The 18,906-nt window shown below is 44.3% G+C and overlaps 1 protein-coding gene across 2 annotated transcripts in view; it reads left to right on the top strand.

Moving 5' to 3' along the window:
- slc17a7b (solute carrier family 17 member 7b) overlaps window positions 1–13,816 on the top strand; it is an 85,292-nt gene extending 71,476 nt beyond the window's left edge. The window contains exons 8-13 of one of the 2 annotated variants that reach the window (XM_072679193.1): window positions 731–880; window positions 1,077–1,209; window positions 1,380–1,490; window positions 3,142–3,269; window positions 3,855–3,924; window positions 11,551–13,816. In XM_072679193.1, coding sequence (XP_072535294.1) covers window positions 731–880; window positions 1,077–1,209; window positions 1,380–1,490; window positions 3,142–3,269; window positions 3,855–3,924; window positions 11,551–11,840 — 882 coding nt within the window. In that variant the 3' untranslated portion in view covers window positions 11,841–13,816. The remainder of the gene's footprint in view (window positions 1–730; window positions 881–1,076; window positions 1,210–1,379; window positions 1,491–3,141; window positions 3,270–3,854; window positions 3,925–11,550) is intronic. The other variant, XM_072679192.1, reaches the window with a different exon arrangement.
- The last annotated feature ends 5,090 nt before the right edge of the window (window positions 13,817–18,906 follow it).

An 18,906-nucleotide genomic window follows, 5' to 3' on the forward strand; every position in this document is an offset into this window, starting at 1 on the left:
GGGAATGGATTTAAGGGTTGGGGTGCAGTTGAGGTTGTAATAATAAAATAAATTTGTGGTTGTAAAGTGACAAACTGTGAATAACGATGAATACTTTTACAAGCCGCTGTATCAGTGGTGCAGGTATAAAAAATCCACAGGAGTCAAAGTTGAGGTTGGGAATGGGTCAAGGTTGGAGTTGTGTGTGTTTGTTTGTTTCTGGGTGCTTGTGTTGGGGAATGTATTTGAGGGTTGGGGTGCAGTTGAGGTTGGGGAATGGATTCGAGGTTGGGGCGCAGTCGAGGTTGGGGAAAGGATTCGAGGTTGGTGGTGCAGTTGAGGTTGGGGAATGGATTTGAGGTTGGTAGTGCAGGGAATGGATTTAAGGTTGGGGAATGGATTTAAGGGTTGGGGTGCAGTTGAGGTTGGGGTTGCAGTTGAGGTTGGGGAATGGAGTTGAGGTTGGGGTTGCAGTTGAGGTTGGGGAATGGAGTTGAGGTTGGGGTGCAGTTGAGGGTTGGGAGGGGTATTTCTAATGAGCTTTCTCACAGGTGAACAGTGTTGCTACAGGTGTGTGTTACATGTGTGTTGTGTTGCTAGTTGATTGTCAGGCAGCTGATAATTCTCTGGTCGAATCAATCCAAAGAAAGCATTCTGGGCTTCTCAGATTTGACAAATATGAGTTAGATTGTGAGTGTTGTTCCTCTCTGTGTTGCATTGTGGTGATGATGTTCTCTTTGTCTATATGTAGAAATTTAAAACTCCCTGGAGGAAGTTCTTCACCTCCATGCCTGTGTATGCGATCATTGTGGCAAACTTCTGCAGGAGCTGGACGTTCTACCTGCTGCTCATCAGTCAACCAGCCTATTTCGAGGAAGTGTTCGGCTTTGAGATTAGCAAGGTCACAACACACTCTGGAACACACTCCGCAACACACTCCCACACACTCGTGTTTCATTTAGCAAATAGGCTCAGTTTACAAGTCCTTCATATTCCCACAATGAAGCAGCTGAATGCTGATTTTGTTAACTTCACACTTAAGAAATGTAACTCTCCTAGACCTACCTGAAGGTATAAAACCTTCCCTCTCTCTGCAGGTGGGTATCGTCTCGGCTCTTCCCCACCTGGTGATGACCATCGTGGTGCCAATTGGAGGGCAGCTGGCTGACTATCTTCGCTCTAATAACATCATGACCACCACCAATGTCCGCAAGCTCATGAACTGTGGTGGTGAGAGTGTGTTTCTGTGTGAAAATGCCTGCATGTGTGTTATGTAGGTGTGTTGTGTGTATCTCATGCTCTCTTTAAAGACCTGCAGAGATAGCTTCCAGGGAAGGGTAATGGTGTTAATGCTGCTGTTGAGGATGTTACATATGTGTGTGTTTTGTGTTTGTGAGTAGGATTTGGGCTGGAGGCTACGTTTCTGCTGGTGGTTGGCTTTTCTCACACTAAGGGCGTGGCCATCTCTTTCCTTGTATTGGCTGTTGGATTCAGTGGCTTTGCCATCTCAGGTAAGACTGTATTTGTGTGTATATGTGTGTTCAGCATTGCCCTGATCTACTGATACTGAGTCTCAAACTGTGGTCAGAGTGTCCCCAGGTTTAAGGCAGTAGTTGAGAAGGTGAACAGCTCATAATCAGCCAGTCAACAGTGTAATGTCATTCGTTTTGGCTATAACGGTTATGTTTTGTCCCATAAATAATAATTTTGAGAAATTATTTGTCATTTTAAGACCATAGTAATGCAATTACACCCTTTTAAAGTGTGATGAACTTAATTATTAAGAATGTTCAGATATTGTATTTGGACCAAAGAACTAAATGGACTTTGAGGCTTTGCTGACAAAACTGCACCTAATATAAAATAGACCTTTAAATTAAACAGACTCTAGAATCTCTATATATTAGATGATATATGATTGTTGAAGTTGATTATGTGATTATCATGATGGGCCTGGTCAGTCAGCCAGGCTAACCACAGGAGGACATTAGGCAGCAGCTCATTAAGGAATGACAAATAAGTTAGAGAACAGACACCAGGGGCCTGTACAGCCCTTCACTGGGGTTAGAGTGAGATTCCTTCAAAACAGAAAAAGACTTTAGCAACTGACGGACCTTTTCTGCACAGCTTTGTTTTGATTGATGATTTGATTAGCGCCTAATCTGTGAGTTGATTCAATTTAAGGGATTAAGGTGAAGGTGAGGGTTTGTTTTGAGCAGTAGGGTGAAGGTCAGGGTTTAGAGATCTTGTAGAAATGTGGAGAAATGATCTGGCCGAATCAACATTATTAAAGAACATGGATTTGGACATTGTATTTGGGCTGGCCATGTAAACTCAACACTCATTGGTCAGGCTTTTGGATCTGACCTGATTTTAGATGTCTAGGTCAGTTCAGTGGTGGTTGGTCAGGTGTCAGAGTGGACACAACAGATTTAATTAATAGCCAATTGGGACATCACTGATCACTGTGAATTCAGCACTTTCTGATTCATTCCTGCACAGTGACTTTAGACTTGGTCTACTTAAAGGTCAGTCAGCGGTCAGAACTTTGCCTGGTAGTAGAGGTTGAGATGCTTCTGGTTATTAGACCCCAGAACCACTTGACCTCTCTGTTGTGAGTATTACCTGGGGTGGTACTCAGTTTACAGGAACAGAAGCCTGATTTATTTGTTTGATGAGGGTTTGGGTTTTGGATTTCAGATGGCGGTAGGTTTTGGATGAGGGTTCAGGATTCGAGGGATTGGATTTTGGATTAAGGTGAGGTTTGGGGTTTCAGGTGAGAGACTGGACTTTTTTCCTCTCTTGCACTAGATGTTGGGAAGAGCAGTGGTGTCTCAGTGGTTAGAGTTCTGCGATATTGATCACAAGGTTGTGGGTTTGATACCCAGGTTTGCAGAGCATGCTTTGTTGTGTCCCTAAACAAGTCCATTGGGTCCATAACCGTCTCTGCTCTGCTTCTAAACTGGAAACAGTAAAGAGATGAATGTCATTATCCTGACAGTGTAGAAGTACAATGTGAGTGAACTGCCCCTTTAACAGGACAGGAAATTGTGCCTCCTGGTTAAAGACGGTTGGTCATTATGGGATGCGAGACTGTGCCGTGTTGAGTTTAAGGGCACTGCTGTGGTTCTGGGTTTGATTAGTCTGTGTTTGTCTCTGCAGGGTTTAATGTCAATCACTTGGATATCGCTCCGCGCTACGCCAGCATCCTGATGGGCATCTCTAATGGAGTGGGCACACTGTCGGGCATGGTGTGCCCACTGATAGTCGGAGCTATGACTAAACATAAGGTACACACACCACTGAAGACTCACACACCAACGAGCCACTCACACAGATACACACAACTCCTACAGGACTGCTACACACACACACACACACACACACACACACACCTGCAGTCCATACAGTGTTCAGCTCTTCCCATGATGCTCTGCAGCTCTGTTTCATTCCTCCTCCAGACCCTGTCCTGCATTCTCTCCCTCGCTCTGTCGCTCATGATATTCATACTAACTGTCCCTGTTCTTTTCCTCTCATCTCTCACTCACTCTAACACACATACACTCCTCCTCTCTACCTCTCTCTCTACCTCTATACCTATCTCTACCTCTACCTCTCTCTATCTCTACCTCTCTCTACCTCTCTATATCTCTCTCTATCTACCTCTCTCTACCTCTATACCTATCTCTACCTCTACCTCTCTCTACCTCTACCTCTCTCTACCTTTGCCTCTCTCTGCCTCTCTCTACCTCTCTCTATCTCTGCCTCTCTCTATCTCTCTCTCTGTCTCTACCTCTCTCTATCTCTCTCTATCTCTGCCTCTCTCTACCTCTCTCTCTCTCTCTCTCTCTCTCTCTCTCTCTCTCTCTCTGTAGACTCGTGAGGAGTGGCAGTATGTGTTTCTCATTGCTTCCTTGGTTCATTATGGCGGTGTTATCTTCTATGGTGTGTATTTCTGTCTCTTCTTTCTTGATCTCTCTCTCTCTCTCTCTCCTTTGTTCCATAAGTCACTGAGCTTTAGTTCCTCTCAGGATCTCAAAGCTTTATCTGAAATGTTGTGCTGATGTCCTTTTTGCTTGGCTTCATCAGGTATGTACCGTTTATCCAGTTGTTTGTTTTTATATAACAGTGATAAAGTCATCCATTCCCCCGAGACACAGCCCTGTGCTGGCACCACGTTTCAGAGACGACCCGTAAGAGGAGATGCACAGCAGATATTGTTTTCACACTAATGTAGTACTTCATTTTACTGTAGGGTGCCTAGAGTGAGTCCAGGAGAACCCTTAAGGACAGTTGTGGTTTCCATACACTCCTCATGGACATGAGCTGGATATTTGACTCTTCTTGGCAAAACAAGTTCGATTAAATTTGTTGTTTTTCTGACATGGTTGAGGTCAGGACTTTGGGAAGGTCTTTCCAGAAGCTTAACGTTAGCCTGCTTTGTCCATTTCTCACCACCTCTGACGGGTGTTTGGGGTCACTGTCCTGTTGGAACTCCCAACTGTGTCCCAGTTTGAAGCGTCTAGCTGACGGTTTAAGGTTCTGCTGCAGAATTCTGAGGTAGTTCTTCTCCTTCATTGCTCCATCCACTGTGTGTAATGTTCCAATGGCAGCAGAACAGCCCCAGAGCATGATGCTCCCACCACCATGCTTAACAGCTGCTACAGTGGTCTTGGGGTTGAAGGCCTCAGCTTTAGTCCTCCATCTGTCTCATCTGACCATAAAACCTTCCTCCAGAGCTTTTTCTGTCTCTGTGAGCTTCAGCTGGGAACTTCAGTGGAGCTGGAGGTGTGGATTTAGGAGGTGGATGATCTTGCTAGTACAGCAGCATCTCAGTCCATGGTGATGTTAAACTGGCTGGACTGTAAACAGTGACTTTTGGACTTAAGTCAAGTCAAGTGGGTTTTTTTGTCATTTTAACTACATACAGAGTACACAGTGAAACGAAACAACGTTCCTCCAGGACCATGGTGCAACATAGACAGTGCATACAAAACACAAGTGCAACACAAACAAACAAGTGCGAACAGACAACACAACACAGTACAGACAGAGAATAATAAATAATTGCCGGTTGTGTGCAAATTGTGCAATGTGTAATAAATAGGGTCCAGTGAGGTAGTAAGTTATTAGTGCAATGCTTTGTGCAAAAATGCTTCCCCTTTTATCTGGGGTAAATGGTTGGGGAGAGAGAGAGAGAGAGAGAGAGAGAGAGAGAGAGTGCATGTAACAGAAAAGACATCAGTTCAGAAGTTGAGTTGAGTTGAGAAGTCTGATGGCTTGGGGGAAGAAGCTGTTGCAGAGTCTGGTCGTGTTGGACCGGATGCTGCAGTACCTTCTTCCTGATGGCAGGAGGGAGAACAGTCTGTGTGAAGGGTGGGTGGAGTCATCCACAATGCTGGTTGCTTTGCGGATGCAGCGGGCAGTGTAAATGTCCATGACGGAGGGGAGAGAGACTCCGATGATCCTCTCAGCTGTCCTCACAATGCGTTGGAGGGTCTTGCGGTCAGAGGCTGTGCAGGTCCCAAACCAGGCAGTGATGCAGCTGCTTAGGATGCTCTCTATGGTCCCCCTATAGAAGAGGGTGAGGATGGGTGGAGGGAGACGGGCCTTTCTTAGCTTCTGGGGGAAGTAGAGACGCTGCTGGGCTTTCTTGGCTGTAGAGCTGGTGTTCAGGTACCAGGTGAGGTTCTCCGCTAGGTGGACACCAAGGAACTTGGTGCTCTTAACGATCTCCACAGAGGAGCCGTTGATGTTAAGCGGAGAGTGGTCTTGTCTTGATTTCCTGAAGTCAACAACCATTTCCTTGGTCTTCTCTACATTCCAGTGAAGGTTGTTGACTGTACACCAGTCTGTCAGCTGCTGCACCTCCTCTCTGTATGCTGACTTGTCGCCTTTGCTGATGAGACCCAGCACAGTTGTATCATCGGCGAACTTTATGACGCTGTTAGAGCTGTGTTTCACAGCACAGTCCTGAGTCAGCAGGGTGAACAGCAGAGGACTCAGTACACTGCCCTGGGGTGCCCCAGTGTTCATGGTGATGGTGCTGGAGCTGCTGTCCCCGAACCGGACTAACTGGGGCCTCCCTGTCAGGAAGTCCAGGATTCAGTTGCAGAGGGGGGTGTTGAGGCCCAGCAGGCTTAACTTCCTGGTGAGATTCTGTGGGATGATGGTGTTGAATGCTGAACTGAAGTCTATGAAGAGCATTCTGACATAGGTGTGTCCAGGTGGGTAAGGGAGAGATGAAGGGTGGTGGTGATGGCATCGTCCGTGGAGCGGTTGGGACGATATGCAAATTGCAGGGGATCCAATGAAGAGGGCAGTTGGGTCTTGATGTTCCTCATGACTAGCCTCTCGAAGCACTTCATGATGATGGGCGTGAGAGCTACGGGACGGTAGTTATAGAGGCAGGACACCGTGGACTTCTTCGGCACGGGGACGATGGTGGTTGTCTTAAGGCACGTTGGGACAGTGGAGCTGCGCAGGGAGACATTGAAGATGTCCGTGAGAACATCTGTCAACTGGTCTGCACACTCTCTGAGCACTCTGCCGGGGATGTTGTCTGGTCCTGCAGCTTTCCGTGGGTTGACTCTGCGCAGAGTTTTCCTCACGTCCACTGCAGTCAGGCACAACACCTGCTCGTCCGGCTTGGGCATGATCTTTCTCACCGACGTGTTGTTCTGTGCCTCAAACCGTGCATAAAAGTCGTTCAGGGCATCGGGGAGGGAGGCATCACTATCACAGGATGGTGGCATTGTACTGTAGTTTGTGATTTCCTGGATGCCCTGCCACATGCGCCGTGTGTCACCGGTGTCCTTAAAGTGGCTGTGGATTCTCTGGGCGTGTGTGGGCTTTGCCTCTTGGATGGCTCGTGACAATTTGGCTCTTGCTTTCCTTAGGGCCGCCTTGTCACCCACTCTGAAGGCCGAGTCGCGGGTCCTCAGTAGCGCACGCACCTCAGGAGTCATCCTCGGCTTCTGGTTTGGGCGTGTGGTGATGGTCTTGGAGACAGTGACATCATCAATACACTTGCTGATGTAGCCAGTGACTGATGCTGTGTACTCCTCCAAGTTAACAGAGTCGCCTTCAGTCGTAGCCTCCCTGAACATGTCCCATGCAGTGCACTCAAAACAGTCCTGAAGGGCAGAGATGGCTCCTGCCGGCCAGGTTTTCACCTGCTTCTGAACTGGTCTGGAGCGTCTGATGAGGGGTGTGTAAGCTGGAGTCAGATACACAGACATGTGGTCCGAGAACGCGAGGTGGGGGCGGGGCTCTGCCCGGTACGCGTTGGGGATGTTTGTGTAAACCAGGTCCAGCGTGTTCGCTCCTCTCGTGGCAAAGTCCACATATTGATGGAATTTAGGGAGGACTGACTGGAGATTTGCATGGTTGAAATCTCCGGCGACAATGAACAGTCCGTCTGGATGTCTGGTCTGCAGATCGCTGATGCCCCCGTGCAGTTCCCACAGTGCCTCCTTAGCATTAGCATTAGCACTAGCGCTAGGCGGTATGTATACGGCGGCTATCAGCACGGCGGAGAACTCCCGTACTAAATAAAAAGGTCTGCACTTGACTACGATGAACTCCACCAGCGGAGAGCAGTGCTTGGCGACAGTCACAGCGTTGTTACTCCATTCCATGTTGATGTAAACACACACGCCTCCACCGCGGGTCTTCCCGGACAGAGCCACGCTCCTGTCCGCTCTGAACGAGGCCAGCCCGTCTAGCTGGAGGGCGCTGTGTGGAATACTGTCGCTAAGCCACGATTCCACAAAGACTAGAGCACAGCAGTCTCTGAACTCTCGCTGGGTCGCTCGCTGGAGTCGAATGTAGTCCAGTTTATTGTCGAGGGAGCAGACGTTTGTGAGGAATAGCGATGGTATAGCCGGACGGCTAGGGCTAGCCTTTAGCCTCACGCGAACCCCGGCTCTCTTACCGCGCTTCTGCTTTCGCTCGCACCGCTTGCGATGACACTTCCGCCGGGCTCCGCCATCAGGATACGCTGCGGACTGCAGGCCTGGTGCACATATTTGCAGAGGTGGACGTAAATATCCACAAACAATGACACAAAAAGCACCATTTCTCAGACCAAGAGTGGCCGCTGCGTGTTAACGCGCCTGCCGACCAGAACCGGCACGTTAACACAATAAACTGACAATAAAATTTATTGTCATTCAAATTTACAGTGGGCATAAGAACGACATTTGGTTGCATTGGCTCGAGGTAGTTATAAAGACAGCAGTAGTAATACAGTGCTGTTATATACAATGTAGTGCAAAGTGAGATAAAATGAAACTATATTTATATAAATATGTGAAATATATATCAGCAGAATTGGTTTATCACACTTACAGGATCACAAATACAGAACAGGATGGGGGAAAGTTACAAAACCAAATTAACAATTTATGGCAAGACAGGACAACAGACAGGGGTTATTGTTGTAGTAAAGTATTGAGCAGGCATGTTTAAAAACAAATATAAATAAAAATAAATAAATAAATTAACAAATAACTGAGTTGAGGTGAAGGGATCAGCTCTGGATAAATTGCAAGAACCAGCTGATGTTGTAGTAATTGATATTATCCTTTATGGAAAATGTAAGTCATTCCAAAATTGAATATTCAAGTAGCAAATTGTAGCAGTGCTACATATCAATGACTTATAATCTCTTGTAGAGCTGTAGGTATTGAAGTTGGCAGTTTGGTGGTAAATTGTATGTCTGAGTTGTTGCAATAGGTTGAAGGTCATGAGAGATCCATCGCTGAAGATGTGCCCTAAAGATGATAGATTATGTTAGGGTTAGGGTTGTACCAGATAGGGGTGGATTTACACGGGACGAGATGCAGGTTGAGGATTTCATTTGCTTTCTGCCAGAAAGGAAGAGCGGTGTATATTGTACAATATTTTAAGCATTCGTGGGTTCTGGTTGTTTTGTCTATAAAGATAAGATCTCGGGTGGTCAAGTCTTTGCAGATGGTTTGTTCTATATCTAGCCATGCAGGGTTTGTGTTGTTGGTCCAGTGACGGATATACTGTAATTGATGAGAGAGAAAGTATTGATAATTTTTTTTGTTTTGGTCTTTGAAGGGTTAATTTGTTCATTTTGATCCAGGGTTTTTTGCCTTTCCAGTAGAATGACTTTACTGCTGAGTTCAAAGAGGAAAACCAGCCCAGGGGTGGGTTAAGAGGTGTCATCTCAAAAAAATAGTTGACTTTGGGGAGATGTTCATTTTAACAGAGGCAGTACGACTAATTAAAGAGTTCCATTGTTTGAAATCCTCTTTTGTAGTTTTGTAGTGGCATAAAATACAATTTGAATAAGTCCTTTGATTTTGTTGAGATATAGATTCTAAGATATTTGATGGATTGAATGTTACAATTGTCGGGTAAATCCCCAACCTTAGCATCACAGTTAATATGAGCAAGAGGCAGAATCTCAGATTTAGTCCAATTTATGGAATAGCCAGAAACCTTACTTACCAAATCTATTGATGAGATTATGGACTGATGGAAGGGAGGTGGAGGGAGCTGTTTGATATAATAAGATGTCATCTGCATATAAGCTGATTTTGTGGCAATGTGAATTCGTTTGAATACCTGAGATGTTAAAGGTAAAGGTGCACGTATTTGTCACTGTACAGTGTGTCCTCCGCATTTAACCCATCTGGTAGTGAACACACACTCACACACACGTGTTAGAGCGGTGGGCAGCCAACTCCAGTCAACGCCTGGGCAGCCAACGCCGAGCCCGGGAATCGAACCCACAACCCTGTTATCGATATCCCGCCGCTCTAACCACTGAGCCACCACTGCCCTGTTATAATGCTGTCTAATGGCTTATGAGAGTTGTTCAATAAAAAATGGAAGAAAAAAGGACTGATGATAATGGGCATTCTTGTCTGGTACCTCTGTTTAAAGTGAAATATTTGAATATTCTTACATTAGTGATTACAGATGGTGAAGGTGAGTTATATGGAATTTTAATCCAGTTTGTGAAATGGGGACTGAAGCCAAATGGTTAAGGGAGGTGAGGAGAAAGGTCCACCCTACACTGTCAAATGCCTTTTCTGCATCTAAAGTTAATACTGACGCTGGGTATTGAATTTTAGTGTACGTTAATTTGTGTGCAGTTTGATTATATTAATTGTGTCATGTTTTCTTAGGAGTGTTTACAGGTATTACAGAATCTGATGATTTTGATGTCTTTTGATGACTTGATTTCTTAAAGATATGGACGGTAGCTGGAACATTTGTGTGGGTTTTTTTGTCTTATTTAAGAATGAGAATGAAGCAGCTTTAGTTTAGGGTTCAGCAGTCTTATGGCATGTGGAATGAAGCAGTTTTTGAACCTGGCTGATCTACATCGAAGACTATGAAACCTCTTTCCAGAGGCCAACGGCAAGTAAAAACCATAGTGGTGGTGGGAGGGGTCTCTGTCAGGTGCTCTAATCTCAGGTGAAGAACAGAGGAGATAGCATTTGGGCAGTAAGCAAATTTGTATGGGTCAAATTTGGAAGTGTTTTAGAATTTGGAGTCTGGAGGTGATGTGGTCTTTGACCGCCTCTCGAAACACTTCATCATAATGAAGTCCCACAGGGTGATAATGGTTTTGGGAGGAGATTGTGGGTTTTTTTATAGTTTATTTTGTTGGGAAAGTTGGTGGTCTTCTTACAGGGAGGAGGAGTGAGTTTATACTCTGTGATTTGCTTTTTTTGGCAATGAGCTGCTATGCTCTCACAGCATGGTTCAGGTTGGCTCTAGCTGTTCTGAGTGCCAGCGCATCTCCGGATTTAAAGGTGATGTTTCTCGTTGGTCCGTGTGAAGATGTTTTAATCATACTCTCCATGCGTGTGGTGATCTTCGGTGGCAGCTGCCTTGAACATGTCCCAGGCTGTGCAGTGTCCATGATGAGTTTATGTAAATGTCTGACCACAACTGCATACGGAATGAGGTTCTTTAGACTCTTCCCTCACAGATTCTCAGTTACAGACATGGTTCTTTAAAGAGACAGATCAGTTGAAAGGCTAGACGACCAAGAGACACTTATTTTTATAGGAAGAGGCCAAAGAAGAGGCCTGCAGAACAGCCAGTCACCGCTCATTGTTTTGTTACATTAAGGGGAGCCGATATTTTATTGTGATGTCCAGCACAGGCAGCTTTTACTGAAAGTATGGAGGAGACTAATAATAATAATAATAATAATAATAATAATAGTAATGATGATGATGATGATGATGATAATAATCATCATCATCTGTCAACAATCATCATTATTACCTAATTACACTCTATTACAAACAGGCTCATATGAATCAGTGTAAGGGGGGATGATATCTGCTCATCCACAACAAAACTCCAACTAAATCACACTGTTAACCTCTAGGACACTTATCAGAACTGGTGGAGTATGGTGGAGTATGGTGGTGTTCTCAGCAAATGGCTGTATGTGGATAACATGATGATTATGGTTGTCATCTCACTGAGACATCATGGATGACCATTAATGACCTCATGCATGACCTCAGTGCTCCTGTGGCGTTACTGACGTGACCTGTTTGTGGATCACAGGACTCTTCGCATCTGGAGAGAAGCAGGAGTGGGCAGAGCCAGAGAACACCAGCGAGGAGAAGTGTGGAATTCTGGGAGAGGATGAGCTAGCAGACGAAACTGAGGAGCTCTACCGAACAGGGGGCGGCGGCTATGGAGCCACCAGCCAATCAGGAGATGCCAACGGCGCAGGGACTGGAGGAGGTGGGGGTAACTGGGTCTCTGACTGGGACAAGACGGAGGAGTACGTCCAGCCGGTCGGGACGAACAGCTACTTGTATGGAGGTGGAGGGGAGAGAGAGCTTACATAGAGGTGGAGAGAGAGAGAGGTGGAGAGAGAGAGAGGTGGAGAGAGAGAGGTGGGCGGGTCGGGTGGGGGGTGAGCTCTCAGTGGCTGGATAATGATTCTTTAGAAAACGATTCAGTGCATTATAAAATCTTCCTGTTCAGATTCAGAGTATTTTGGTACCAATCAGAATAACGTACAAATTTCATGTCTGTGAGTCAGGGGTCTAACGATTCCCCCACTAACGGTTCTATCCAGAGCCACAGTCCAGCTCGGGTCACTGAATCACAAGTTCTCATTGCAGAGCTGTGAGAAGGCTCTGAAGACTGGAGGTCAGTGTTTGTGTTATTTGGGTTTTACAGGCTCTGTAAATTGGGTTCTTTGGCTTTAAGAGAACCGTGAGTTCCTGAAAGCTGCGTGAAGGTCTGGGAGCTGAGTGTGTCGGGGTTTGATGGAAACTGTGAAAAATGAGGCAAATAAGAGTTTGTTTGGTACGAGCTGAGCTGTGGCCTGCAGAACCGTGGATTTGGGTTTGGGTTCTGAACCGTTATAACTGGTAACGTGATTTTGGCCGAAATGAAAACGGGGGGGTATTTTATTAAAACTTAAAACTTCACTGTCACTAAAGGGTTTGTTTAGGAGTGCCATTGCAGAACCACTTTTGGTTCCCTAAAGAACCATGTTTGAAGATATTAGTGAGTGTGCAGAACCTTTTAAAGATGTATGTTAAAAAACTTTCCTCAGACATTTTTTAAAAGGTTTCTCAATTGTTTTTCTATTAAAACCAACAACTTGAAAGGTTCTTTTCGGAACCAAAGGTGAAACTGTGCAGAGAGCCATTTTAGTACCTTTGATAAAAATTACGAACGTAATTTTCCCAATCTGGCGGCGGAATCGACACCTTCAGATCGCTGAGGTTTACACCCTGAGAGAGAGCGGTAGAGGGAGACAGCGTCTCTCTGAGAAGTGTAAATGCAACCAAATCACAGGATTGTGTTTCAGGCAGTGCACCGGTGTGTGTGTGTGTGTGTGTGTGTGTGTGTGTGTGTGTGTGTGTGTGTGTGTGTGTGTGTGCGCTGACTGTGTTTTCTGCAGTTATTCTGTCTTTAGAACATTAGGAACCTTTTGTAATCACCAGCCACATCACCCCGCCTCCACCTCAGAACCACCGTCAACACCACGCTGTCCCACCCAAGCCCACTCCAGCCTACCTGATCCCTCTTCTTCTGAGGAGGAGGAGGAGTAACTGTACTATGGGACACTCTCAGTCTCTTGTGCCAATACAGTTTAAACTGATCAGCACTGCTCCCTGTTCCCATCAGAACCCAAACAGAACCCAAACAGAATGCCTCTCAATCTAGAACCACACACTGTCTGTAATTCCCTTAATCTGCAGCTGTGTGGAAGTACTGTACTCAGCCACCACTGGAGATGGAGCTAACGCTACAGCTAGGCTTGAAAAAGTTTCTGGTCACTGATTGGTTGGAGTAGTCCGGTAATGTTCACTGGTTGGTTGGAGTAGTCCAGTCGTGTTCACTGGTTGGTTGGAGGAGTCTGGTAATGTTCACTGGTTGGTTGGAGTAGTCCAGTCGTGTTCACTGGTTGGTTGGAGGAGTCTGGTAATGTTCACTGATTGGTTGGAGTAGTCTGGTAATATTCACTGGGTGGTTGGAATAGTCCGGTATTGTTCACTGATTGGTTGGAGTAGTCTGGTAATGTTCACTGATTGGTTGGAGTAGTCTGGTAATGTTCACTGATTGGTTGGAGTAGTCTGGTAATGTTCCCTGGGTGGTTGGAGTAGTCTGGTAATGTTCACTGATTGGTTGGAGTAGTCCAGTCGTGTCCCGAGTCCTGATGATGAGCTGGTATCGAGACCACGCAGACACAGACTGACTGATTCCTGTTCTTTATTTTCTCAATTTAAGCTTTTGACTCGTAGTTTGGTAAACACACACACACACACACACACATTACATGGTTATAAGGTGGTGTGGAGGTTGTGCTGAGGCGGGGCGGGGCGGGGCACCATATTAACACAACACAAATGTGTGTTTGGGCGGAGGGGGCGTGTCCAGGTGGCTTTGTGGGTGGAGGCGTGAGTGTTCTTCATACTCAGAAACACAGCCTTTTTTTTTTTAACAAACTTAACAAACAGAACTAGCGCTCATATTCTCTCTGATCTAGCACTCTGAGCACCTCAGCACCTCAACAGCTAAGACCCAGCGCAGCTCAGGGACATTAGCACTGGCCTAAATCACTGCTAGTGATGCTAGAAGTTCTAGCAACCCCTAATCAATACCAGCCAAGTTCCTTAAATTTCACTCCTAATCCACCATTACACATCTGTAAATACACACGACCCAGCACTCTGTACATAAACCTCACTTCATTACAGTGGTTCTCAAACTCGTCCGCACGTATCCGATATTTAAATTAAGCAGGTCTGAGCTGTGATTGGTCGGCACACATTTTAGTGATTTAATTTAATGTTATTAAATCACTAGTTTGCATGTCATTTTATAACATTTTATAACATGCAACTGAAGCAGATATAAGTTGTGAATTAAAAAGAACTAAAAATACAGATTGTAAGATTGTGTCTGGCTAGTTTGAGAACTGCTGCTTCGTTAGATAATCACTGATGTTACGTCAATTCAGTGATGTTGACGCTGTTTTTATTCTAACTGGACAGGAGGTATCAGCATCAGCAAACATTCTTCTAATAACACAAAATCAATAATTAATAATCAATAATGAACAATTTTAATATGTAATAATTGTCGCTATTCTGGCTGCATCTGTGTTTAAAACACCTTTAGACTCTCAAGAACCATCCAGTAGGCTTGTCTTTTAGCTCTGTTCCTATTGGACAGACTTGATTTTGGGCTAAAATACCCCCCAGTGTTTTTCTTTCTCCGCTCACATGAACACGACTCGGTCAGGTGAGCAATTTCCTCTTCAGCTGACAAATCTCTTTACACGTTTTTTTAAGACTGTTTAGTAGTGTTGACATTAAATACAGGATTATAGTTTCAGTTCAGTATATTAGTGACCTCTACTGGACAGATAAGAGCATTACTGTCACATTCTGGGGAAAACCAAAGAGGAGGTGAGGTCAGTATCAGATCAGTTCAACACTGGAAGCGTTCACACTTTCCACACCAGGGTGAAGGACAGAGCTCATCTACTCTGCACTCCTTACTCTTTCCCTTTCTGTTTCTTACATGTCTGTTCTTTGTTGTAAAATATCTAAATGATCCTGATTTTATTATCATTATCATTATTATTGTTATTATTATTAATATTATTATTATTATTATTATTAACAAATTTTTTATGTCTTTGTGTCTGTTTTGTTGTTCAGTCTGAACGTTTGTATACGTGTAGATGGTGTTTCAACTGGATATGATCTTTGAACTTTTCCCACATTTACGAATAAAAAACGTCTGAATAAAAACCCTCTCAGTGACCTGACTGCAGGCGTGGGTGGAGGCGTTTCCTCCATGTTGGTGGAGTCTGGTGTCTCTCTCACTGGGAGGTGGGTTAAGGGATCAGTGGAGAATTAAAGGATCAAGGAGAAAGTAAAGACTGATGGGAGGTGTAGTTTTAAGAGAGTGAGGGCTGACTGGGGATGTAGTTCTCTAAGCAGTGTGTCACTAACCCCTCTGGTGGTAGAGAAGAGAACAGCACTCTGGGATTTCAGAATTCTTTATTTGTATTTCTGTGTTAAAAATCATTTTAAAAATGTTACGAATATCCTGGACTGTAACTGATGAATATGTGAAAGTGGCAGGTTAATGGAGTACAGCAGTATAACATATTTACCCTTTTCTCTAACGTGGTTTAACACATAAACAGATAAAACTCAAAGCAAAGTTATCCTCTACAGTATTTTAGTACCAAAAGTACCAAAATACAAGGTAATAAAATGCCATTAAGAAGCATTACAGACACAATGCTGATAATAGTGCAAGCATCATCTGAATGACTGAATGAAGGTCCTGTCTGCTGCAGAGCTAATGGACAATAATGTGAATGACCGTATACAACAGCTGTACACTCTTAAATATAAAAGTTCCAGATACGGTTCTTGATACCATGCCATAGAAGAACCTCTTTTGTTTCCCAAAAACTGTGTATATATAAAACTGAGTGTTTTAATAATGTGTCTTTAATAACAGCCATTCAGGAGCCTTTATTATGATGAATGCAGTGGAACTGGCTAATGTGTGAATGTTGTTGAGAGTGTGAGGGAACACATTCATGATGAACGCTGGACAGCACACATCACTCCTTATAAAAACATCAAAACCAGAACACATCAACTCTCCCAGATCTGAAAGATCCAGGTAAAAACTTCAAGATAAAAATCAGTTTAATTCATACAGATATTTTCACTGTGCTCCTGTCGAGTGTCTTGAGAATCCTCTGGGAGATCATATGACTCCTGAACGTGACTTAAAGCTTCCTTCTGTGTTCACAGTGTCCTCCTAAATTCTAATCATCATCACCTGTGTTGTTGATCATATGAGTCCAGGCTGTATTTTAGGTCATTGCAAGGTATTGTATTCCTACAGCGTTATTTTCTGTTGTGTATTATCATGTATGACCTTTTGCCTTTTGCCTTTCGCCTTACCCTTTGGAACGGACCCTTGGCTGTGTTCTGACTACGAACTTGGATTGTAATTATATTAGTAAAGCTTTCGTCTTTTATCTCTGCGAGCATCTGAATCTGTTTGTGGAATGGAAGTAAGAAACCGTGAACCTCAAACACATCAGAAGAACATCCAGCAGAACCTAAACAGAGCTGTAAAACAGGCCAATTCCAACCCCCCAAAACTGTTACATCACCATCTTGACTGGGGGTCTTACCACCTACATTTACATAAACCCCAGCCAGAAATCCCAGTCAATGCTGGTAAAATGTGGCGGAGACTTCAGGAGAACATGGTGGTGTTGATACTGGAGAGCAGCTCATCACCTCCAGACTCTGCTGGTTATGGGAAAAGGGGTTGCTACAGGTACCAGACCTTATGACCTCGGCTTTTCTTGTGCCACTGTCCACAGAAGAGGAGCTGAAACTCTGTACGCCATGAAGAGAAGAACAGGTGGATAGCTGCTTGGCTAAAAGCTAACACTATGTGACTGCCTCTCTTCCCTCGAGAAAGACAAAGCTGGGGAACACAAATGTGCTTGCAAGATGCTAGGCTAATAGCTATCCCTGCTTCAATCAAACAATGTATGAAAAGCTTAAAATTGTAATTGTAATATACAATTTTGTACCCACTGAGCAAATGTGCCCAAAAAGACGTTAATAAAATGTCTTTGTCACACGTTCAAAAGACATGTAGACATATAGTCAGTGTATGAAACGCCCCTATGGAGATGGTTATGTTGTGATGGGTGTGATGTTTGACACAAAGGTGAAGTGAGAATGAAGGGTACATATATTTCTAGTCAAATAGTCCAGTCAGGAGGCTTTATTGTCATTTCAACTATATTCAGAGTACAAAACAGCGTTCCTGCAGGACCACGGTGCAACACAACACAGTGCGGACAGAAACACAATGCAGACAGTGCAGTGCAGAGTGTAGACAGACTACACAGACTTTTGTGAGGTGAGAAGTAGTAAGAAGTGGAGAAGTACTCCCTGGTGTGATGACAGAGCAGGAGGATGAGGTCTGAAATGGTTGAATGGGAATAGAATATGTATCAGTAGCAGGAAAGAGAAATCAATATCTGCTCCTTTTAGAAGTCACTGGCAGAGGGTTGGTGGTATGAGTGGTGTGGTGAACAGCCGTGCAACAGGTGGAGGGCCATGAAGAGCAAGAAGGCTTCAGACATCCGAAGCGTGATGGGTGGAGGAGGCTGGTTTGATGGCTAACAAGTCATGGGTGGCAGCATTGGAGACCACTAGGTGTGGAGGCCTGACTAGGAGGGGCAGAGGACAAGAGTTCCCTGTCAGAAGCAACAAGATTAATGCTCATGGCGCGAGGTGAGTAAATGTGATCAACATGCAATGTTGTTTGGCACAAAGCCGAAGTCAGAGTAAATAATAATAATATATATATAGGGCTGTGGAGGAGGAGTTGGAGCATGGTCCCTCCCCTAAAGTTATGTTATTACTCCACAAAGACATTGAAAAACTTTAATTTTGAACTCTCTGTGGAAATCTGAATGTTTAAGAAGAAGCCTTTTGAACGTGTATTTGCTCAGTGCTCACACCTATCAGTTTGGAAAGTGTGCACTTTAAGTAAAGAAGACACAACAGATTCATTTCAAATTTAAAATGCTGTAAATAAAATGATCTAAAGAACATTGATCAATAAAAAGTGCAATGACATTATCTAATTATATTAATCAGTGACATAACCGAGTAATAACAGCCTCTGGCCTGTGGAAAAGTATTTTTTTCCAGTGTAAGAAGTCCACAGTTTACCAGAGGGCTTCCACTGTATCTTCTGAAAGAACATACTGAAGAGGTCCAAATGTGTGACTGTCCACTGTGTTAATAAATAATAAATACAAAATGTGAGCAGTTTATAGTGTTTCATGTTTTACAAAGCACAGAATTTTTAATATGAGCTTCTGGGGAGCGCATGAGGGCATTATAGGACATGTAATCTTTAAAGCTCTCTAAAACTGTGACCTGCTATATGGAGAAATACAAACCATTTTACCACAGCTTCACAAAATATGTTACTGAACTAGCTATCTAGCATGTAAGCTATTTAGTGCCATTCAAAAGCGAGTCAAGCTGATTTTACTTGCTCATCACAACCATGCCCCTTGGGAACCAGTTGAAGCTAAAGTACTGTTCTTATCATTTTCATTCATGAGTTGCAGTGTTCTTCACTCTCCAGAAGGAGGCACTGCTGTGTGTCCTGTGAGGCAGTGAAACTGAGAGTGATGTGAGTGAAGCTCTATTTATGCTGCAGATTAAAGTCATTAGCCTGCCTCTTAAAGCTCTGTACTCAGTATGAAAACAGCCCAGATGTGCTCTGTATGATCACATCTGGGTTGCAGTTGATCCAGAATGCAGTGGTGCAGGCTGTCTTTTATATTTAAATTCAGTCATGTAACTGCATTCT

This window comes from Salminus brasiliensis, chromosome 5 (genome assembly GCF_030463535.1).
Source record: "Salminus brasiliensis chromosome 5, fSalBra1.hap2, whole genome shotgun sequence".
In the NCBI taxonomy this organism is placed as follows: domain Eukaryota; kingdom Metazoa; phylum Chordata; class Actinopteri; order Characiformes; family Bryconidae; genus Salminus; species Salminus brasiliensis.